Raw genomic sequence first — 19,494 nt, 5'->3', positions numbered from 1 at the left:
CTGACGTAGGTTGCTATGTTGGCTTTCATACCAGGCCACCAGTATGTAATCTTTAGGTCGTGGTACATCTTATCCGAACTAGGATGCACAGAATAACGAGACTTATGTGCTTCATCCATCACAAGCTCGCGTAAGTCTCCATAAAGTGGAACCCATATGCGTCCGTTAACATAGTAGGCGCCGTTTTCCTTTTGTTCTAGCCGTTGCCTCGATCCTCGTAGGGACTCAGCCCTGATGATTTCTGCTTTCAATGCTTCAACCTGAGCATCGCGAATCTGAGTGGGAAGGTTAGATTGAATGGTAAGCTGTAACGCACGTACATGCTTAGGTATAGTATCTTTTCGGCTGAGGGCGTCGGCCACAACATTGGCTTTGCCCGGATGATACTTGATCGCGCATTCGTAATCATTCAAGAGTTCGACCCATCGGCGTTGTCGCATATTCAATTCCTTTTGCTTAAAGATATGCTCAAGACTCCTGTGATCGGTGTAAATGGTGCACTTGGTACCGTACAGGTAATGTCTCCATATCTTAAGCGCGAAAACAACTGCTCCCAATTCCAAGTCATGCGTAGTGTAGTTCCTTTCATGAACTTTAAGTTGGCGTGATGCGTAGGCAATGACCTTGTCACGTTGCATCAACACACAACCAAGCCCTTGGATGGAAGCGTCGCAATAAACCACAAAATCATCTGTGCCTCCGGGCAACGAGAGGATAGGCGCGCTACAAAGTCTATCTTTCAAGTGCTGAAATGCGGACTCTTGTGCATCACCCCAACGATAGGTGACACCCTTCTGAGTCAGTGAAGTGAGAGGTTGCGCAATCTTTGAGAAATCCTTGATGAACCTTCACTAATATCCTGCCAAACCCAAGAATTGGCGGATTTCTGTTGGTGTACGGGGTGCAGGCCAGTTCTTGATCGAGTCAACGTTGGATGGATCTACATGAATCCCATCCTTGTTTACCACATGGCCTAGAAAGTGGACTTCGCGAAGCCAGAAGTCACATTTCGAAAACTTGGCATACAACTGCTCTTTTCGAAGAAGTTCCAGAATAAGCCTCAGGTGTTGCTCGTGTTCCTACTGACTCTTAGAATAGATCAGGATGTCGTCGATGAAGACTATGACAAATTTATCCAGGTAAGGTTTGCACACACGGTTTATCAGGTCCATGAAGACCGCAGGTGCATTCGTTAATCCAAAAGGCATAACCAGAAACTCATAATGGCTGTAACGAGTTCTGAATGCTGTTTTGGAGACGTCTTCCTCTCGGACTCTCAACTAATGGTAGCCCGATCTCAAATCAATCTTAGAGTAATAACTCAACCCTTGCAACTGGTCGAACAAATCATCAATGCGTGGAAGAGGATAACGATTCTTCACGGACACCTTGTTGAGTTCGCGGTAGTCAATACACATTCTGAAGGTACCGTCTTTCTTTTTCACGAAAAACACTGGAGCTCCCCAAGGCGAAGAGCTAGGACGTATGAAACCCTTTTCCAAGAGTTCTTGTAGTTGCATGGACAGTTCTTCAAGTTCTGATGGAGCTAGACGATAAGGTGCTCGAGCTATGGGCGCTGCTCCAGGAGCTAGCTCGATTTGAAATTCAACTTGTCGATGAGGCGGAAGACCAGGTAATTCCACAGGAAATACCTAAGGAAACTCGCGCACAATAGGAATGGCTTCTATCTTCCTTTTTGCCGAGGATGTATCAGAAACGAGGGCTAGAATAGCAGTGTGGCCCTTTCGCAAACACTTCTGGGCCTTAAGGAAGGAGATGATGCCCACAACAGCACCACTCTTGTCGCCACGAATTATGAGGGGTTCTTTACCAGAACGAGGGATGCGGACAATCTTCTCGTTGCAAAGAATTTCCGCTTGCTGACGAGATAACCAATCCATCCCAATAATGACGTCAAAACTACCCAGAACGATAGGAATAAGATCGATAGAGAAGGTCTGACCAGCTAGGACGAGGTTACAGTCCTTAACTATGTGTGTGGCTTCAAGACTTTTACCGTGTGTTTGGTGTTCAGAAGCGTTGGAGTGCGCTTAAGCATTTGGCTAACTTTTAAGGACACATAACTAGTATCAGCACCCGAATCAAATAAAACAGTAACAAATAAGTCGTCTAGAAGAAACTTACCCATCACAACATTGGGATCGTTCCTTGCATCACCCTGACCAATCACGAAGGCACGACCTCGGGCGTCATTGCCATTATTGTTACCTCCGTTGTTGCCTCCGTTGTTGCCTCCATTGTTGTTTCCATTGTGGTTCCCGTTTCCTTGGTTGTTTTGATTATGGTTCAGCTGAGTGCAGTTCCTCTTAAAGTGGCCTTCAGCGCCACACTGAAAGCATCATTTATTGCCCTGCTGATGCTGCTGCTCGTGGTTTTGTAGAGCTTGTTGTTGTTGTTGGCGATTCTAATTCGCAGGACGTGGTCTCCTGCAATCTTTGGCTTCATGACCCAGCTTGTGACATCTCTGAGAACGACCCTTGTTGCACGGCCCGCTATGGTGCAAATTACATCGATTGCACTTAGGGTGATTTCCCTTGTACCCACCTTGACCTTGATTCCCAGAAGACTGCTGACCGGGGCTCCTGTACTCGTCTGTCTTTCTCTGCTGGGATTGAGCTGAAGCAGAACCCTTACCCAAATTTCCATCCCACTTGCGCTTATTATCATTGGGAGCATCAGAAGTAGTAGCGCTAATACGCTTGGGCAGCCTGTTCTGCTCAACTGCCTGATCAGTGAGACGATGAGCCAAGTTGATGATTTGCTGTATGATGCCAATGTTAGCTGAGGTTACATGGCTTTGAATCTCTGGTACAAGACCCTTGAGGTACAGCTCAATGCGTTTGATGGGAGGGATCCACCATAGTAGGGCACAAGATGGCTAGCTCATTTGACCTCTTCGTGTATGCCTCGATCTCAGATCCCGTCATCTTCAAATTGAAAAATTCCACCTCCAGTTTGTGGATGACGTCACGACTGCAGTACTCTTCTTTAATCAGTTCTTTGAAACCGTTCCATGGGGTGGCATTAGCAACCGCCAACCCAAGCAGTTGAACCTGTGCCTTCCACCAGGTTAACGCAGCACCTTCGAGTGTTCCAGTAGCATATTTCACCCTACGATCTTCAGGGCATTCACACATCTCGAAAACAGACTTGAGCTTCTCGAACCAGTGAAGAAGACCTACAGCTCCTTCTGAGCCGCTGAAAGTACTAGGTCGGTAATCCATGAAGGTTTTGAACGTGCACACAGGAGGCTGAGCATGCTGACCTATTGCGCGAGAATAAAAGACAAGGTTAAGCACGAGGGTTGGTTTGCGAAGATAAGATCTAAACGTCCTAAGATGGGTTGATACGGCAGGTTATACCTCCTGCAGGAACAACTGCGAGTGCCTCAACAACTCGTTCTTTGATCAAAGCCGTCAGCTGGGCTTGAGTTAGGTTGATACGTCCTCCGCGTCCGTTCATGATCTTCACAACGAAGCAACGTAAGTGAGAAAAGTGTCGCGGAAGTGCGTAAGTGTGGGATGACAGTAGAGAGTAAGCATACAAGGTTCAAATAGCAATTATCACGTTAACTAATGCACAGTGTGAACTATCTAACCGACAATATAACATAAATTATACCACCTATTGCGTCGAGTCTTGCACGTGGAGCGAAGCATCGTTGTGGATCGTTGAGCACTGTACAGGTTATAGTCTGGTTTTATCAAAAAACTTTTCCCCTTTTAAAAACCAAGTTCACTATAACCAATGGCTTTGATACGAATCTGTCACACCCCCAAAATCCACCATGCAGAGTATCACCGTTTGGAGGCGTGACATGACCAAGATCGAGCCACCAATCATATTGAACAACGTAATTAAGTAAATAAAACCAACCACAATACAATTGGTGACCAAAAGCTAGTTAACCAAGTTTTAAATTAAACAGCGAAAGCATAAACGTAAATCCAAGAACATAAGTCCATAGTTCATAAGTTTAAAGTCCAAAACGTAAGTTCAATAAGTTCATAAGGAGTTAATATTAAACACGGAACATAACAGTCCGTATCCCACAACGACTCCTTCTTCGTGCAAGCTCCAGCATTTAACGACCTGTAAGGCATGTTAACAACGAGTCAACAACAAAGTTAAGTGAGTTCACGATTTGGTTGTTTAGTTTTAAGTTGTTTCTGAAAACGTGGTTTGTCTTTCGTTGGTGTAATTGCCGTGGGGGTTACCCCGTAGTTGAAAGCATGATTAACCAGTTCATTCTTTATTACCCAAACCATATCCATGATCAGTGGGGGCTTCCCCATGTGAACCACTAAACCTTACCATATCGACTACTAACGCAAATAAGTTGTGCCCTACGCCAGTGTCTATCATCACTGACAATTTGCCATAGTCCATTAGTACACGCCCGTCCGACTGGCACGGTGTGAGGTTTGTTAAACCTAATAGTGCTATTAACTAATGACCCGCTCGCCATTGGCCTCGGCGATTAAGTCGATATAAATTGAGGGACTTCATGATAGAGTTTTGTCTAGTAAGTTTTAAGGTTGTTGTCCTACCTAAGGAGGACGAACGTACGTAGTTCTACCCAAGGAGAATACGCAGGATTAATATTGGCATCCTACCCATGGAGGATGGCCGTACATATCCTTCTCAAAGAGGATATGTAGATTCCGTTTTAAATTCCTTTACCCATTCCCAACCACCGGGAATCCCATGCCTTAGAAAGTGTGTGAACTAACCTTGGTTTGCTCGGTTAGATTAATTACTCAAGTAAATCAGGAAATCAAGCACGTCCTAATAAGGTACACATAACAATCAGTTTCTCATGCATAACACGTATCCTACGTACTGCTTATTTACTCATTACTTTCTACCACAAACCACATTATTTAAATGTCAAGACATATTATCAAGTTATATTATTTTACCCTAATATAATATAACTATTTCACAAATAAACAAGTATCCACACAAGTGTTCTAATATAAGTTATATATTCTAAATATATATTTATCCAATTTTATTTACGAAAATCAACCTCCGGCACTTGGTATTTTGTAATAAAAATCATGGCGAAGTTTATTTAGAAAAATAATGTTTAAAATATATTTGTAATCATTTGTTAGAAAGATATTTCTAAGTGTCGTATTTCTAGAAAAATTTCGCCAGAGTTTCCTCTATAAATGGAGGTGTCCATGCTTTTTAGCATATCATTTTCTTTTGTAAAAATCATTCAAACAATTTACCAACCAACAATATATCATCTTTATTCACTAATCTTGACAAAAATAAGCCTAAACCACAAACTTATGAACTTGAAAGTTTGTAAAAATATGTAGTAAGTTACTAACATGCTTAGTAGGTCTTGTTATCTTTAAAAATAAGATTAGTTTCTTAAAAACTTTATTTTTAAAGAATATGCATTTTCACAACTTATAGTCATGATTTCCGAAAATATTTCTTTGTGGAATTTTCTTTCTACACAAGTGTTTATACACTTGTTTACTTACTAAAAATGTATTTAGTTCACACAAGATCCAGGTTTTATTAAGACTAGTATTTTTCACTTGGTTCTTTCGAAAAACCACTTGTAGATCTTTAGATCTACAAGTTTACAACTTCATTTTGCAAGAAAACTTACGTTTATTCAAGTTCAAGGCTTATGAATGGATGGATCCATCATCTTTCAATTTTCTAACTTTTACATCCTACTAGTTTATGTTCTTAAACATGAACTAGTATGTCTAGATGATGATCCATCTTGTTTCTACTAACAAACAACATCAAATAATCACAACTACACAAGATTTACATGATTTACACACATATCTTCTCTTTATCCACCCTTTATTTCTTTATGTTCAAGATTAATGTAAGTTCTTTAGAGTTTCTTAAGTTTTAACCATTCAATCAACTTTAACCACCAAAACAAGATCAAGATGAAGATTAGAAGCACTTACTACTAGCACAAGGCTAGGGAAGAAACAAGGCGTAAAAGTGGTGGATAAAAGAAAACTAGAGTGGTTCTTGAACTTCCGAGTGCACTGAGCTTGTTTGTAGGACTCCTTGCACCTTTGAGTGTATGAGAAACACTTGTATGGAGGTTGGATGGTGGTGATACGGTGGACGTAGTATAGTGTTGGTAAGATACCGAGGTCGTCCAAGGACACAAGAGCTTTTAATACCGGTTTATCCACAACGTCTAATCCAATCAAAAAGTTAGAAAAATGTTTTTAAACTAAGAAAATAAAAACTAACTAAATGCTGAAAAATAAAAATAAAATAAAACAGATAGACAAGATGAATCACTTGGATCCGACTCGTGTATTAGTATAACCTTTGATTATTTTCGCACTTTTGCACTTGTTTAAGAGATTATCTTAGTTATTGTAGTAGGCCCCTCTTTTGAAGGCGACGTTACCCTCAACCCAGTAGTTTGAGTCAGCAAGGATACAATCCTAAAGGGTTGGATTATTGGAAGATAATGAATTAAGTTATTAATGCAAATTGTGGTAGGCCCCGCTTTTGGCGGTGACGTTACCCTCGGCTAAGTAGTCTGAGTCAGCAGGGATACAGTCCTAAATAGCCGGGTTATAGTATTAATAGTAGTTAACTTACGAGGGGGTCAAAGAGTTTGGATCCCCGCCATCCAATACCTATGGGCATTGAAGGAGATCCTACTAAATTTGACCCAGGTCCCTTGCAGGACCTCTAAACGCTGAACAAGGGCAAGACCCTTACCAAACCGTTCCCTTAACCCCCGACCAGGTAGCCAACATACCTCCATATAGACCGTGGAGATATGAATGGTGAAAATCTTTTATTTTATATAGACAGTAAAATAATGCCAAGACACCACGGACAAACGATAAGGAAAGATCACCTTCAACATAAGCAACTAGTTATTAAAGTCATTAATACAAAACCAAATAAAAAGTGCAAAAGATTAAAAATAAAAAGTATTATACTAAACACTTGTCTTCACCAAGTGATGTAAGAGACTTAGGCAAACATGGCCTTGATTGTCAAGAACTCTTACTATCAATCTTGGATCCCGAGACGACTCACACACTCTACGATGGACAATGGATGATGGTGGTGGATGATGGTGTTATGGTGGTGGTGGGTGGTGGATGAAGTGTGAGAGAGGTGGTGTGCCAAGGGATGAGTTGAAATGGCTCCAAGCACTCCTATTTATAGGCTGAACAGAAGCCTGGGCACGGCCCCGTGTCCGCTGGACACGGCCCCGTGCCCGTCTGACACTCTCTCTCTTCATTAATTGTAATTCGCAATTACAATAAATGCACCTGCAGCACTCTGACCACGCCCCCGTGTCCGCTGGGCACGGCCCTGTGGTGGGCAGTAGAAGCTTCTATCACTTTGTCTTTTCTGCCAGGGCTGACCATCCTGGACACTGCCCCGTGCTCGCTGAGCACGGCCCCGTGTTGAGCTGGACACGCCCGTGTCTGCTGGACACAGCCCCGTGTTCAGCTGGGCACAGCCCCATGCTCAGCTGGGCAAAGCCCCATGCTCAGCTTTCTTCTTGTTTTTGCTTTGGGAGATGCTGTCGAGGAGTCGGGCATGCCACGTTTCTTCCTTTTCTTTGTATTTATGTTGGATTTTGCTGCATTTTTGCTTCTTTTGTTCATTTAAGCTCTTTTTACCCTGAAAATACAAAAGGAAGACAAAAGCACACTTTTTTCCAACATTAGTACTTAAAAAGGGTTAGTTTTATGGCTCATTTGATGTAATTTATATGTTGCATTTTACTCACATCAAATACCCCCACACTTGAATCTTTGCTTGTCCTCAAGCAAAACTCTTTAATATGTGGCTTACACTCCCAAATGGAACGGGTAGAAGAGAAGGTTTTGGGCTTGTCTTGAGTGTCGGGAATCCAAGATCTTTATTGGGTTTTATTTTTATACTATTTACAATCCTATTCGTTATGATTTATTTAGAACGTTTCATAGGATAAATTACTTATTAGGGCATAGCATGCCTTTTTAAAATTTCATTTATATACAAGTTCACATACCTCACAGGGGATCACTCAACACTCGGCCGAAGGTGTATTTTTAGTGAATCACTCGAGAGCGGCATGGAACTTATTCCTACCATAAGCTTGCCAAGCAATCAATCCTCCTCCTTTTTAACTTTATACCTTTGTAAATATCAAGAGGACTTTTTGGGTGAAGGGTTAGGCTTGGGCTAAAGGTGGGTGGTTGGGTTAGTGGTTAGTAAAAGGGCGAAAAGCGTAAAAAGCGTCGGTTTTCGTAAGACCCTTTTTTTTGACTTTTTATTTTAATGAAGCAATTTTTTTCAAACAAAGTTCTTTTTGATAACCTTGTTTGTTTATTTCTTTTGGCTTTATTATTATCATCATTTCTCTCTCTCTCTTTTTTTTTTTTTTTGATAAGGAAGTTATAAGAAAAACCGCGCTTTGTTACTAAAATAAGGGTTTAAAATGAAAAAGGGGTTTTGGTGGGAAAAAGGGTGTTTGTTTTGGGTTAAGAAAGGTTTAGGCTCAAAGGGGTTAACTAGGGGGACTTTGGGTAGGTGGTAAAAAAAAAGAAAAATAATGGTGTAGAAATAAAAAGGGGTTAGTCCTAATGCCTCCATCATTTACTTACTCGGGTTTAAGTTGGTAAGGACCGGGAATGTATCGTCGTGGCAAGTTCTAGAGTCGTAAGAAACCAAGCGGCTATTCACACAAGAAACGAAAAATGAGCATTTAGTTTAAAGATGTATATTTGTATGCTCAATAAAGGCTCAAAACTCACTTTTGTGGGAATGGGTTTTTATGTGATCAAGTATATATAATCAAATTTTAACTAAGCTTGTCATGCCGTTTCATAATTTTCTTATGTTGGTTCTTTTTATCACGACGTTATCGGTTGTAAATTTGTAAAAATATAACCTTTTTAGAACTTCTTATTCCCAAATTAAACCAAGACAAGTAAAAAAAATGAAAAGTTTTTTTGAAAAAAATTGGGGTGTTTAGCGGTTCCAATAGAGTTTTGTGTAAGGCTTGTTAATAGGACTTGCAAAATTCAAGGTTTTAGTATCCCCCCACACTTAAATTACACATTGTTCTCAATGTGTCCCAAAAATAAATTTTTTTCGGTTGATTAAAATGTGTAAAAGTGGGTTAAAAGCAAGATTTTATGGTACTGGGTAGCTGAACACGGGGTGGTGTTGGCTGAGCACGGCCCCGTGTCCAGACTGCCAGTACCAAAAGTAAACAGAAGGCTGGGCACGGGGGCGTGTTCAGTGAGCACGGCCCCGTGTCCAGGTACCTAAACTGGGCATTTCTGCAGATTTTTGGGCACGGGGGCGTGTTGGGTTGAGCACAACCCCGTGCTGAACTTGCTGTAATGAAGAAAAATTGTCGAGAGGCTCTGATCTTGTGCTTGGGGTGTGGGTTCAAGCTTCCCTTAGCTTCCTTCACCATCCCGAGTGTGTTTTATTCCTGAAAATTAAAAACTAAACTAGAAAACATAAAGGTTAATCTAAACTAAACTACGGATAGTTCCGCGGAATGCCTCCGTGGTGCGCCACGTTTATAAGGGTCCTTGGCTAGACCCTCCTTATCGGGTGGTTCTGGCTCATCTTCAATTAGGGGGTCATTATTGCCAAAAGGATATTTCATTGAACGCTCAAGATCTATGCTCCTTTTGAATGCCCCTAACTGAAGAGGTAGATTGTTAAATTTCCGGTTTTTCAAAGCTTCATGAGTTTTTACAAAAGGTTTTCCCAAGACTAGAGGAGCGTCATCGAGGATGACACAGTCGGTTGGAATAACCATTTGATTTGTTTGAACCAAGACACCCTCAACTACACCGATTGATTTTATTACTTTCCGGTTGGATAGAAAAATTGGTATTTGAAGTGGAGCGAAATCACTAATACTTAATTTTTAAAAAATGTAGTTAGGCATTATGTTAACACAAAGATCTTTATCAATGGTGATATTACTAATAAATGAATTTTGAAAGAAACATGGAACCGATGTAATGTTAATTTCAAAAGGGTCTTCTTTTATTAGTGAAGTTTGATCATTAGTTAACTTAACACTCACTATTTCTTTGATTTTAGCACTAGTGTTTAACTCTTTTAAAAACTTTGCATGAGGGGTTACTAAACAATGATTTCCGAAAGTAGGTGACAAGAGGTTAATTTCTTCAAAATTAGACTCTTCTTGTATTTTGACATTATCGGACTCACCTTTTTCGTTGTTTAACTCATGTGTTGGTTTTTCACTTTCTTGTTCTTCCATTTTTACACTTTCAACTATCTCTACGTTATTATTACAATTTAATTCTTCTCTTGCGCGGGACTCCTCTTCCCTTGCGCGAGATTCTTTCATGTAACGTTCAATAGTTTTAATGTGTTCTAATATCCTATTGGTCACTTCGGTGAGAGAAAAAGAATTGGGATCCTCAAAGCTTGAATCCGGTTGTTCGATCCTTGGCTCCTCATAGTACTCATATGAAGTAGATGGTTCACACCATTGTTCTTCATTGTAAGCATATGATGGATAAGGGTCGAAACTTGGTTCTTCATAGTACTCATATGAGGTGGGTTGTTCACGCCATGGTTCCTCATAATAAGAATATGAAGGTGGTGGCTCATATCTTGAATCCTCAAAGTATGAGTATGAAGGTTCATACCTTGGTTCATCAAAATATGAGTATGAGGGAGGAGGTTCATACCTTTGGTCTTCATAGGATGTGTATGAAGTTGATGGCTCGTACCTAGGCTCCTCATAATGGTTGTATGAATTGGATGGTTGATATGAGTTATTATATTGAACCGAGCGTGTGTTACGACAATTAGTGCAATAATTACCCCTATAATCATCCTCATCATAGGTGTAGTTGTAGCCTCTTGAGTATTGATCCATAAGAATCACTCAACAGACCACAACTGAGTCTCGGGACCAGAAAACAAAAATAAAGACGGAAACAGAAGCTGGACATGGCCCCGTGTCTGGTGAGCACGGCCCCGTGGTCAGGATCTGTATCTGGGCGTTTTAATTAAAGTTACTGGTCACGTTGGACACGGGGGCGTGTTAAGTGAGCACGGCCCCGTGTTCAGACTCTGTATCTGGGTATCTAACTAAAAATATGCAGCACAGGGGCGTGTTCAGCGAGCACGGCCCCGTGTTCAGGCTACTGTAAATGCAAACTAAACTAAAATGCAGAAAAATGTGCGCGCGTTTTGAAAAGGTTTTGAAAAACTGATTAGGCCGTCGATTTTAAGCTTTCTTAAAATCCTTGTGTCCCCGGCAACGGCGCCAAAAACTTGATGTGTGTCGGTGTGTATATAATTTAGATATATAATTAAGCCCTTTTTACACCTTTAGCCAAGTTTTAAATTATAAAACACGATATTTACTAACACTAAACACACATATGGGCAAGTGCACCCATCGTGGACGTAGTATAGTGTTGGTAAGATACCGAGGTCGTCCAAGGACACAAGAGCTTTTAATACCGGTTTATCCTCAACGTCTAATCAAATCAAAAAGTTAGAAAAATGTTTTTAAACTGAGAAAATAAAAACTAACTAAATGCTGAAAAATAAAAATAAAATAAAACAGATAGACAAGATGAATCACTTGGATCCGACTCGTGTATTAGTATAACCTTTGATTATTTTCGCACTTTTGCACTTGTTTAAGAGATTATCTTAGTTATTGTAGTAGGCCCCTCTTTTGAAGGCGACGTTACCCTCAACCCACTAGTTTGAGTCAGCAAGGATACAATCCTAAAGGGTTGGATTATTGGAAGATAATGAATTAAGTTATTAATGCAAATTGTGGTAGGCCCCGCTTTTGGCGGTGACGTTACCCTCGGCTAAGTAGTCTGAGTCAGCAGGGATACAGTCCTAAATAGCCGGGTTATAGTATTAACAGTAGTTAACTTACGAGGGGGTCAAAGAGTTTGGATCCCCGCCATCCAATACCTATGGGCATTGAAGGAGATCCTACTAAATTTGACCCAGGTCCCTTGCAGGACCTCTAAACGCTGAACAAGGGCAAGACCCTTACCAAACCGTTCCCTTAACCCCCGACCAGGTAGCCAACATACCTCCATATAGACCGTGGAGATATGAATGGTGAAAATCTTTTATTTTATATAGACAGTAAAATAATGCCAAGACACCACGGACAAACGATAAGGAAAGATCACCTTCAACATAAGCAACTAGTTATTAAAGTCATTAATACAAAACCAAATAAAAAGTGCAAAAGATTAAAAATAAAAAGTATTATACTAAACACTTGTCTTCACCAAGTGATGTAAGAGACTTAGGCAAACATGGCCTTGATTGTCAAGAACTCTTACTATCAATCTTGGATCCCGAGACGACTCACACACTCTACGATGGACAATGGATGATGGTGGTGGATGATGGTGTTATAGTGGTGGTGGGTGGTGGATGAAGTGTGAGAGAGGTGGTGTGCCAAGGGATGAGTTGAAATGGCTCAAAGCACTCCTATTTATAGGCTGAACAGAAGCCTGGGCACGGCCCCGTGTCCGCTGGACACGGCCCCGTGCCCGCTGGACACGGCCTCGTGCCCGTCTGACACTCTCTCTTCATTAATTGTAATTCGCAATTACAATAAATGCACCTGCAGCACTCTGACCACGCCCCCGTGTCCGCTGGGCACGGCCCCGTGGTGGGCAGTAGAAGCTTCTATCACTTTGTCTTTTCTGCCAGGGCTGACCATCCTGGACACTGCCCCGTGCTCGCTGAGCACGGCCCCGTGTTGAGCTGGACACGCCCCGTGTCCGCTGGACACAGCCCCGTGTTCAGCTGGGCACAGCCCCATGCTCAGCTGGGCACAGCCCCATGCTCAGCTTTCTTCTTGTTTTTGCTTTGGGAGATGCTGTCGAGGAGTCAGGCATGCCACGTTTCTTCCTTTTCTTTGTATTTATGTTGGATTTGGCTGCATTTTTGCTTCTTTTGTTCATTTAAATTCTTTTAACCCTGAAAATACAAAAGGAAAACAAAAGCACACTTTTTCCAACATTAGTACTTAAAAAGGGTTAGTTTTATGGCTCATTTGATGTAATTTATATGTTGCATTTTACTCACATCAGTGGTTGATGGTGGCGGCCGTGAGGTGGTGTAGGAGGGAAGGAGAGAGTAACTTGATTTGTGTGTTGTGATGAAATGAAAGTCTAAAACCCTTAGACTTATTTATAATCCAAATCCCTTATTAACCAACATACAAAGTGTCCTTAATCCACCAACATTTTGGAATAAAATAATCAAAGGAAGGCAAGGGGTGGGTCACCCCTTGTGACCATCAAAATGAGGGGGGGGGGGAGGGTATGGTTGGGGTGTAATGATCTAGTTTCCATTTAGTTGAAATCTAAAGGTGTTTAGTTAGGTTATTAGTGTGTTAACTAATAATATAAAGGGTGTTAGGGTGTTCGGGGACCCTAACTAGCTCAGAAAAGTAAAAACTATGTGTTTGGCAATATTTTTATGTTCTGGGTAAAGTCCGGTTGTTCGGTCTGACACTGTTCCGTTAAAGTGCTTAATTAATCCGTAAAGTGTCCTTTATATATATTTTTGTAACACTTTTGATTTCTAACACTTAGGAAAACACACAGGACTATTTAGTGACTTTTCTGTGTTAACAAGCACATACTAGTATAACACAGATATCAGAAAGCACAATCATCAAGCACTTTAATTTTCATTAATAAGTTGTACGGATTACATGGAATTACAAGGGTTGTCACATTGATGGCTGATGAACTTCCGGGTATGCCAAGCGGGGAAGTTGCACCATAAGTTTTCAGTAGGTTTTTCAACATGTGCCGAGAAGAAATTCTTAGGATGGTCTATTCTAAGTGGAGATACTCTTTTATGGTGGAGTATGATCGTCGGTTGAAGACGGTGTTCCTTTGATGTGGTTGTTTTTTTTTTCTTATATCCAAGGTTTTTGGCTATATGAAAAATATGCCCATCCCACATCGGTGCAAGGATGAAAGCTTGGGAGGACTCCAAGCTTATAAAAGGAGTCCAAGGCTTTGGTTTCAAAGTGTCCCAACCAAAAATACACTTGAAGTGTTTGGTTCTTTTTTCTTCGGAGAAGTGTGGGTGTAATTGGGTGGGGGTGGCTTGAGAGAGTAGTCTATGTGATTGTAACAATTTGTCGCATAGTGGATCTATTGTTTGCTTTGGGAGTTTCTCCAGTTTCTTTCTGGAGGCCCGTGGTTTTTCTCCGGTTTTGAAGTTTCCACGTATATTCTTGCGTTCAGTTATATTTCTCTATTGTTTGCTTTGGGAGGGTTGTTGGGGATTCTTGAGACCGCTTGTTTCCCAACACATTTAGTGATCATTTAGTCGATATCATTAAAACTGATTGTAAAAATTTATGGTAAAAGGTGAACTATTTTACCGACTTTTAACAATTGTTACTAGCATAATATCAATTGAAATATAAAGTCAGATTTTAAAAGGTGAACTAACAGACCGGCCTCTCTTAGTTTCTTATAAACTCATTAAAACTAATTGTAAAAACCAAGTTTCAACACTTTAAGAGTGCATAACCAACTACATAAGACTAAAGAAAAAAAACAAGATTTCTTCAAAGCTCATCTTTGACAGACTCCTCCGAAGTCAACTCGGAAGTGACTTCGCGATTCTTTTGAATGAACTCAATCATGTCCTCCTTAGTCCTGTCTCCCTCGTATTGCACTATTTTACCACTTGAAGATTTGAAGAACAATGTCGGGAAACCTTTAACATCAAATTCCTCGCTTGGGATGTCGTTTTTAGTTCCATCCTACGATATATGCCACAAATGTGTTAGGAACAAATAACTGTCAAGATGGTCTACATCTACCGGTTCTGACACGTTACCCAACCCAAAACGGACTCACCCAACCTATTTTAGGGCCTAAAGAAAAAATTAAATATGAGGCTTTTTTACTTAAAAAGTCTATTAGCTCCTTTACCCAAATTTTTCTATAAAACAAAGAAAAATAATTTGGGGCCAAACAAGTTAGCACTTACAAGTTTTGCAATGACTACTCCAGGATCCTGCTCAAACGAGACAGCCACTTCTTCAAAGATTGGGGCTAGCTTTTTGCAGTGTCCACACCATGGTGCATAGATCTCTAGTAGAACTGTAAAACCAAGATTAAAAACGCTAAGATCCGTAAAAAAAATAGGCCAAGTACTTGGATTATTTGTTTAAATGAAAATGTACGTTCAACCATTCTTTTTGGAGTCCAAAACCATGTCTTTAAAGCTCTTTGAAACCACCACCTTCACCGGCTCGTCATTGGTTTCTGGAATCGGCTCTGACTTTATATATGGTTTTAGCTTTCCGTCCTAGAGTAATGCCACAAATATCAGTTTCAATTACTATAGTTCATGTAATTGTGGCAATTTAGACACATTTACTCGTAAATGGGTCAATTTCATTAATGTTTTATCTTTAACGGATCGTACATATAGAATAAAAAGGTTAGATTATAAGAAAATGGATTAATCATATTATCACGTTATGTTAATTATGTTAATCTTAATAAAAATCGTAAAGAAGAGAGTGGGAAGCGTGAACATACGGTAAAGTCCTTCAACCAAGGAGCGATATGATCGGCTTGCACATTTTGGCTAACATACTTGACACCTTTCGTGTCTTGTACCAAGAGGGCGGGTGTTTGATCTACGGTAAGGCCAAAATACTGCATAATGAAAAGGTACATAAGTATGTGATTAAAATCAAAGGTAAGTATTTGAAGATGAAAACAATGATTACCTCCAACACATTTGCACTATCTTTAACATCTCCCATGAGGAAAATCAATCCTTTTCCTTTGTACAATGCAGCAATCTCATGATATGTTGACTTAAAATAATCTTTTTTCTCATGGTCATAGTTAAAGAAGAGCATAGCCTATGAATAGGAAACAACAAATCTTGTTATGAACCATTTTATTTTGCCACAAAAAACATATTATATTTTTTCTATAAAATTTGTACCTTGGATTCTGAACTCTGAAAGTATTTGGACAAAAATGGTTGGTTGGTCTCACTTTGGTCAAAAAGTGTCACAAGAGGAGTGCTAGCTTCTTCAATGAACTTCTCCATAGCATCAACTTCAAAGTCCTAAAAGAGATCACAAGGAGATGTTATTTAACTACTAGAAAGAACCTCATACCTTAATAAAATCATCAATACCTTAGAATCAACAACAAGCTCATCAAAAGGCTTTAGTAACCTAAGAGTTGGCTTGTTAACCGATGAGTCCCCACGAGGGATGAGCTTAGCGTTAGAAGTATGACCGAAATCATGGGTAGACCGCAACTTATCAGCTAAAATCATATAATTATCATATTCCTTCCCTGAAAATTTGGGGAAAATCCCAACCTGCAATGATGAATTATAAATTTTATATATATATATATTTTTTGTTTAAAACTAAAAGCTTAAAGAACCATGAGGAAATTCAAGTGAAATCTAAATGCTTACAATAAAAATCTTTTTGTCATCTATAAGGCTTTCTACATCTTCTTTAGTTTTGATTTCAGGTGATGCCGGACCGACTTGTTTCTTCAAGTAAGTCACAATACCATCAGCCTCGCGAGGGCCGTTATAATCCTGAATCTTTTCACCACCGTTTCTCAAGATCTTTATTGTGGGGAACCCTTGCACCTCATATTTCTCTGCAAGTGGTTTGTTATCTGCGTTATCAGCATCAACTTTGGCCAAAACAATTGCTGGATCATGACTTGCCAAAACAGATGCAGCCTTTTCATACTGCACAAATGAAGTAGATATATGTAAGAAAACAATTGCAGTGCCAACACATGTGAAGCATATATGTAAGAATAATGGTAACAATATCTTTAATTTGTATGAATTACAAATGTGTAACAAACTTATTTATATATACATATAACACAAATTCATACATGAATTTTTTTTTTAAATATCAATATTTGTCAACAAATTACAAAATAAAAAAGTAATTTAAAAAAAATAAACAAGTTGGCAAGAACTTTTGGCGAGCCGATCTCAAGCCAACATTACAACTTGTTAAGATAAATGAGGCAAACTAGTTCGGCTCGGTTTATAAACGAGAGCCCAAGCCCACCCTGACTTAGCCTCGGCTCGGCTCTTTTACAAGAGACTTAAGACATGTACCTCTGGAGCTAGATGCTTACAGTGACCACACCTGTCAATATCAATAGAAACAGCATGCCATTAATAGATGTCAAAAACAAACCACATTTCATACAGTTGGTTAATTAGCCAAAAATAAGTGAAGCTTTCAAATGATACTATGATGTATGCATTTTCAGTAATAGGAATATAACTATATAAGTAAAAATAAAATAAATGAGTTAGGTACGTAAATCCATAAATGAATCTTTCTTTTTAAACATTTAGATGTTTACACGCAACAAATTTAAATCAACAGCCTGTCAATTTCATTTCCAAATCAGGTTTAGTTCAAAATAAAAAATAATACGTTACAAAAAGTCGCCAAATCAAAACAGATTTGAATGCTTCATTTTTCCATCGATGATCTCACATCCATTTTTCCAAATCAAATACTACATGGATCATTCGATCCGGTTGCTTTTAACTAGAGGACGACCCAAATGGCTCCTAACAATCCAATACATGACCTCAATATACATTTTGTGTTTAATATACTAAATATAAATTTATATAATAATTTTTATTATATATGAAGGTTAAGATATCATAAAAAAAACTAAATAACATATATTATGGTGTGTGTGTATATATAAAAGTTATAATTAATACGTATATACACACATATATAACAATTATTAATGTATACAAATCTATACATGATAAATAAGTGGTTGTGACACATGTAATAATTCTAATTCAATTTCTTATTCAATTTGTTAATATGAAAAAAGTTAATTCAATCATATCTGACTTCAAAATCTTGTTTTATAATTTCTTTATTTGTTTTGAAAGTTTTGTTTTAATTTCTAAATCTTCGCTGTTAATTATTTAATATTTTATTTATTCAATCTGTATAATATACGAATTTTTAATATAGTTATTTAATAAATAATAATTAAATGAGCCGAACCATAGCTTGAAAACCACTCATATGCCAAGCTCTTGATTGAGTTTTAACTCCGCATGATTTATTTACACCCCTACCTATAGCCAGGTGCCGAACCTTAAACCAACATTTTATTTATATACTTTTTAATTAATATAATTACTATATATTTATAAAGAAAATATTAATGTATATTAAATTATGATAAAGATTAACTAAATAATATCTTATGTTACATATAAAAGTTAAAGTAAAATATATATAAAAAATAATTACTAATGTATAATAAACAAGTATAGCCAAGCACAAGGTTTGAACTGAACCGGGCTCAAATTATCGTAAGTAACTCAGACTCAGATCTGCTCGTTTACACCCTTAGTTTTAACCACTAAAATTTCTAAACAAAAAAAAAAAAAAAAACATCATCTGCTTATCAAAACCATCAAACATGAACAAAACACATTAACCATATAAAATCAACAAAGAGAAAGACATACCAAGGAGCGTAAAACTCGACGGCGATGAACTTGTGTTTCGAAACAATCTCTGTAAAATTCGAGTGATCAAGAGTCAAAACATATTCTTTCTCCTCCTCGGCGATTGATACAGACGATGATACAATTACAAAAACACACAACAAGAGGATGTTATGAACATTCGCCATAACTGCTTTTTCTCTCTCTGGTTTTTTGTTCATGCAAGAGAGATGAAGTAGATGAAGCTTTGTGTGTTCAGTGTGTGAATATATATAGGTGGTTTGGGCCCAATACGACACCGTATAGAACCGGGTTTGGGTAATATTCATGAAGATTTTGTGTGTAACGGAAATATAATATGAATTGATGAGGAGTTAATGAGTCTTTAAATTATAAAATAAAATAGTTAAATACGTAGGTTTAAGTTTTGTATCTTATTCTGAAAGAGTTGTTATTTATGTAATTGGATTCTTGTAATCATATCCGTTACATGGACTTGATAAAAAAGTTATAAAAAACATGTAAAGTAAAAAAAAATATAAGCCATATGAATCACTGGTATATGGTATTTAATAGGGTTGGCAAATCGTGTCTTATCGGGTTCAACAGGTCTCTGACGACGTGTATAACACAAGTATTAAATATGAATACAACTCGTTTAACTACTTGATATCTCATGTCTATAACACAGTTTTACATTTTATGTACCAAGAAAAAGAAATGATGGATCCTAACCTCATAATTTTATTTGTTTTTAAAAAAGTAAAAAATCATGATATGTACTTTTTTAGTAAACAAGTCTAATCGTATCTTATACAGATATCTATTGTTAGCCCTAGTATTTAGCTAAACAGGCTTGTATGAATGAACCTTCTATTTTAGATTAATGCAAAGATAAATGTATACGTTACAGAA

General features: G+C 38.6%; 1 protein-coding gene across 1 annotated transcript; it reads right to left on the bottom strand.

Moving 5' to 3' along the window:
* Positions 1-14,492: 14,492 nt before the first annotated feature.
* On the bottom strand, positions 14,493-18,825 carry LOC110908465 (protein disulfide-isomerase). The gene is made up of 10 exons (XM_022153413.2): positions 18,601-18,825; positions 17,197-17,227; positions 16,522-16,809; positions 16,231-16,419; positions 16,033-16,158; positions 15,809-15,946; positions 15,615-15,734; positions 15,261-15,378; positions 15,058-15,170; positions 14,493-14,827 (listed from the first exon to the last, which is right to left on the bottom strand). Exons 1-10 carry the CDS (start codon positions 18,798-18,800, stop codon positions 14,630-14,632), a joined length of 1,521 nt encoding a protein of 506 aa, XP_022009105.1. The 5' UTR covers positions 18,801-18,825; the 3' UTR covers positions 14,493-14,629.
* Positions 18,826-19,494: the final 669 nt, after the last annotated feature.

Source organism: Helianthus annuus, chromosome 14 (genome assembly GCF_002127325.2).
Source record: "Helianthus annuus cultivar XRQ/B chromosome 14, HanXRQr2.0-SUNRISE, whole genome shotgun sequence".
Lineage (NCBI taxonomy): Eukaryota > Viridiplantae > Streptophyta > Magnoliopsida > Asterales > Asteraceae > Helianthus > Helianthus annuus.
This window is presented reverse-complemented; position numbering and strand designations above follow the sequence as displayed.